Source organism: Marmota marmota, unplaced genomic scaffold (genome assembly GCF_001458135.2).
Source record: "Marmota marmota marmota unplaced genomic scaffold, marMar, whole genome shotgun sequence".
Lineage (NCBI taxonomy): Eukaryota > Metazoa > Chordata > Mammalia > Rodentia > Sciuridae > Marmota > Marmota marmota.
In genome coordinates, this window is record NW_026004731.1 from 62385 (window position 1) to 67752 (window position 5368).

General features: G+C 40.1%; 1 protein-coding gene across 1 annotated transcript; it reads left to right on the plus strand.

The window, feature by feature from the left end:
• The first annotated feature begins 1812 nt into the window (after window positions 1-1812).
• On the plus strand, window positions 1813-2760 carry LOC107160604 (olfactory receptor 10T2). Its single transcript, XM_015507272.1, has one exon. It carries the CDS (start codon window positions 1813-1815, stop codon window positions 2758-2760), a length of 948 nt encoding a protein of 315 aa, XP_015362758.1.
• Window positions 2761-5368: the final 2608 nt, after the last annotated feature.

Below are 5368 nucleotides of genomic sequence, written 5' to 3' on the forward strand. Positions count from 1 at the left end.
CAATGTATACATGCAACTTATGTACATGTACAATTTATGTATCAGTTAACATAAAATTAAAACTCAAAAAAATTAAATAACATAAAATAAAGTAGCCAACAAGTCGGGAGATATTGAGTAGAACCGATACTATGCCTGATTTCTCCTGAATCTCTTACACTAATTGTGAGAGTAACTATGCTTAGGACTTGGTGAGGAGGGAAGTCCTGGACAGTAAGATAATAGGAGGTTTCTGAGATAATCTGTTTTTGTTTCCTGAACACTAGCATTTTCTGGCTATTAATTGCCATAAATTCAAAGTGCATTCTATTTTCTCTTCTTGCATTATCCTAGCCTAGTATTTCCTGCTCTGCCTCCATCCCAAGTATCCTCAAGGCCTCTTGTTTCACAGGGAGGAATGCCCTAGCCCTGGGACCCATATGTTAAATCTGTTCTGCTTCCCAAACTCCATAAACACAGAGCACAACTGTAGTCAAATCGGGTAAGAAGAGTCAAAATCTGGAGAACCGAGAACCCCTTGGATGAGAAACAGAGAGAAACATTGAAGAGCCATTGATTTGACCAATTCTAAAAAGTCTACATGTTCCAAAATATCACATGCTAAGCCTGACAAGGTAGCACATGCCTGTAATCCTATCGACTCAGGAGACTGAGACAGAAGGATCACAAATTCTGACTCAAAATAAAAGTTTTTAAAAGGCTGGGTATTAGTTCAGTGATGCAGCAGTTACCTAGCATGTGTCAGGCCCTGGGTTCAATGCCCAGTGCCACAAAAAAAAAAAAAAAGAAAAGAATAAGAAAAAAAAAATCACACTGAAGTCCATACATACATAAAATTATGATTTACCATTAAAAATAAAATAAAGCTTATTTTAACAAATATGAAAAATGATAATCTTTTAACCCTACATATTTAAATTTCTTCACTTAATTAAAATAAAGCAAAGAAGTGCAAAAAAATAGAAAACATGAGTCAAATGCAGGACAACTTTGTTCTGATTCAGAGATCGAGGGTCTTCTAGCATTGGGATAGCAAATATCAGATGTTTTCTTCTCAAATATTTTGGTAATGGGTGTGAGAGATAAAGGTAAAAATGGTTAAGAAAGGGACTGTGATTACTATGTGTGAAGCACTGTTTCAAGCATTTTACTTAATTTAATTCTTCTTCTTTGTGAGACTCTATTATTATTTATGTTTTACAAATGGCAAAAACCAATCACACTGAAGTTCATAGGTCTAAAGTTGATCAAGGCAAGGTTCCAACTCCAATCTTCTAGCTTCTGAGCTCAGGACTGGCGTCATGATACTCTAGGGATAACTAAATGGGTTGTGATGGAAGGGAAAGAAATCATTGTGCTAGGAGCCTGGACATGCAAGAACACCGGAGAACCATACAGGACAAGAAAAATAATTTAATTTTTTAATTTGCTTATTGAAGCTAATATTCTTAACCTATTAATCCTAAGTTTTCAATTCTGTATAGGAAGATGGGACATAATGGGTTAAACAGGGAAATGTTTTCATTCATTGAATAGTTTTTAAAAAAACATATTAAATGGCTCCTTTGAACTTTTCGCTATTTCTATAATACAGGATCGGTTCCCCTATTGTACAGAGTAACCGTTTCTTGTAAAAACAAACAAAAAATTACCTGAAAAATCATCTTTTTATCTAGAGAGGTTGAGAGAAAAAGAGAGTAACCTTCCAAGCCTGGCAATATACTTAAAGTCGAGGCACTGGGAAAGTGTTTATATTCTGATGACCTTTGTCATTGTCTCCCCTAAATCCATTCACAGGATCAAGTCATCCCGATGCGAGGTTTCAACACAACCACCGTGGTGACCCACTTTGTCCTGGTGGGCTTCTCCAGCCTTGGAGAGCTCCAGCTGCTGCTCTTTGTCATCTTCCTGCTCCTGTACTTAACCATCCTGGTGGCCAATGTGACCATCATGGCCGTCATCCGCGTCAGCCGGACTCTTCACTCTCCCATGTATGGTTTCCTCTTCATCCTTTCATTTTCTGAATCCTGCTACACTTTGGTCATCATCCCTCAGCTGCTGGCCCACCTGCTCTCAGCCACCAAGACCATCTCCTTTGTGGCCTGTGCCACCCAGCTCTTCTTCTTCCTTGGCTTTGCCTGTACCAATTGCTTTCTCATCGCTGTGATGGGATACGATCGCTACGTGGCAATCTGTCACCCCCTGAGGTACTTGCTCATCATGAACAGAAGGCTAGGACTGGGGTTGGTTTCTCTATCAGGAGTCACTGGGTTATTTATTGCTTTGGTGGCCACGAACCTCATTTGTGACATGCCTTTTTGTGGTTCCAACAGGGTCAACCACTATTTCTGTGACATGGCACCCGTGATCAAATTAGCCTGCACTGACACCCAGGTCAAAGAGCTGGCTCTCTTCAGCCTCAGCATCCTGGTGATCATGGTGCCTTTTCTGTTAATTCTCATATCCTATGGGTTCATAGTTAACACCATCCTCAAAATTCCCTCCGCCGATGGCAAGAGAAAGGCCTTTGCCACGTGTGTGTCCCACCTCACGGTGGTCTTTGTCCACTATGGCTGTGCATCCATCATCTACCTCCGGCCCAAGTCCAAGTCAGCCTCAGACAAGGATCAGCTGGTGGCCGTGAGCTACACAGTGGTGACTCCCTTGCTTAATCCTCTTGTCTACAGTCTGAGGAACCAGGAAGTAAAGAGTGCCCTGAAAAGAGTTCTGACAATGCCTAAAGCTACCAAGATGAGCTAAGGAAAGAATTTTTAAAATTCACTAGGAAAGTCACAGAAGAAACGAAAGTTTTAAAATCTTTCTCTGACTTTTTGGACACTAGTTGAACAGTTCTTCCCCTCCTAGAAGGAAGCAAGTCCATTTCCTACATTGTCCAATGCCCGGTTCAAAAGGGGAAAAGAAGGAAAGGAACTCACACTTGACAAAAAGAGAAAAGGTGAGAATCTTTTGAGGGAAGACACAACCAAAAATGAAAATCAAGCCAAGAATTACTTTTCTGGTCAGATAAAAGAAAAAAAACTCTGAGGTGGTTAAAAGCATTGTCAGGTCATGGCCATTAATATAGCAAATTCACTCTGTACCAGATCCTGTGCAAATGAAGCCAGATTTAAAGTTAGGTAGTCAGTGTAGTTAGATAAATCCGGGTCTAATACCGAGTGAAATCTGAAATGGAGGCCATGCTGGCAATGATTCCGGGAAACGCAGGACAACTCATGGAATGTTAATGAAGTCCTGAAAAGGCCCTAGGCCAAAGTCCACCTCCAAGAAATGTCAATGAACAGCCCCCAGCAAAAAAGGTGCTGACTCAGAAGTCCTTCCTGACCAGATTACTTCTTTGGCCCACCTGTGTCCCACCCCTTGGTCCTTCCCACCTACATTCCATCACTGAAAGAACTATAAAAAGGGGAGACAACATCCCTTCCACGGATTCCACCTCTTGGGTCCCCTTCTTCCTCCGGGAGAAGTCTTTTCTGCTGTCCTTTAATAAACTTCTAATTTCTACTCTGACCTTGCCTCGGCGTGCTTCTTTGGTGTTATTCTTCAACATTGGGGAAGCAAGAACTCGTCACCGGTCAACAGCGGTAACATAAAGAGCTAAAAATCCCCAAATTCTTCTTTGAAATGTTTAATATTTTTATTTATTTATTTATCAGTACTGGGGGGGGGGGTTGATCCAGGGTCACATACATGCTAAGGCAAAGGCTCTAGCACTGAGCCACACCCCAAACCCAAATAGGAAAAATCAAGGTAAATAAATTCACAATCGCCAGGTGTGTTGGTACATGCCTGTAATACTAGTGGCTTGGGAGGCTGAGGCAGGAGAATTGTGAGTTCAAAGCCAGCCTCCTCGGCTTGCAAGGCCCTAAGCAACTCTGTTAGACTCTTTAAATAAAATATATAAAAGGGCTGGGGATATGGCTCAGTGGTTTAGCACCACTGGGTCCAATCCTTATTACCAAAAAATAAATAAATCCATAGTTTTTGGTGGTGGGAGAGCAGCAGGTAGGTTGAAAGACAAAAATTAAAAAAAAATTATAATGCAAGATATTCCGATCTATTAAAAGGATATAAATAAATGTTTATAAGACTCAAAAAATGAAAATAAAATGAATCTTTATTCCTTCTGAAAGGTAAAAAGGTTTGGGATAACTGGGATGAGAAGAAAGAAGAGAAAATTTGAAGTAGAGTCTTAAAGGGAGAAAAAGATTTGAATACTAAGAAAGTGAGTTTTTCCAGTGGGAAAAAAAAACATTAGTTAACATTGTAGATTTGTTGATTTTTAAACTTTATACTAGAATTTTATTATGCTAATTAGAAAGCAAACTTTACATTTTTGCTTATAGTTGTGCTTTATTTTTATGTAGTGGTATGTCTAAGTCTGTAAGACAATATAATTGTATTTAATAATGAATTAAAAACTGTTGGGAAAAGTATAAAGGGCAGCCATACCCCAGAGAAAAAACCCCAACATGGAGCCTAAGCACCTCTTCTTCCTACCTTCTTCTTTTCTGCAGTGGCGCGAAAAGTTCCCGCCCGTGTGAACTCTCCCGCCGGCGCCAATTTCAAATCTCGCTGGCGGGGAACCTTAGCCCCAATGAGAACTAATTCCTGGGCTCCGGAGCTGATATCTGAAAGAACTTGCCAACAAACGGGTGGCCTGCCATTTATCTAAGCCCTACCATCTCCCCTTAGTTCTATATAAGCACACTGCTTTTTGCAATAAAATTGGAATTCTCCTGGCGAAGTGTCTTTGCATGGGGAATTCTTTCAAAAACTCCATCATGACACCCTCATGCTTGATGCTCAAATGAACAAAGCACTCTAAGGAGGCAGACAAGGCCACCATCTTTCCACAGACCATAACTGTGATGGCAGTAATGCAACACTCATGTGAATCTAGCATTTTTAAAAATAATTTGAATATAAACATTGAACAGAATTAATTTTAAATCCTAACTCTACTCCTTTCAAGCTGTGTGATTTGAGACATGGTATTTAAAACTGTTAAAACAGATGAGTCTTGAACTTTGGGTTTTGTTTTGGTTTTCCTTTTCAGAGAATATGTAAAATATCCAGCTAATATAGAGCTTTTTTTTTTTTTCCTTTTTTTCCTGCCCAACAATCCAACTCATATTGGAATAAAACCCTGTGAATTGTTAAAATGATGTTGCATCACACAAATGAAAAACTATATTATGCTTGACTGTGTAACTGAAGCCAGAATCAGGCAATCAGGACAGATAAGTAAATTCAGTGAGGTTGGATCAGGAAGCTGGAGACTCCCCCCTGAGGGACTGAAATGCCTAGGAGCCAGCCCTTCCTCCACCCCATGGAGGTATAAACTGCC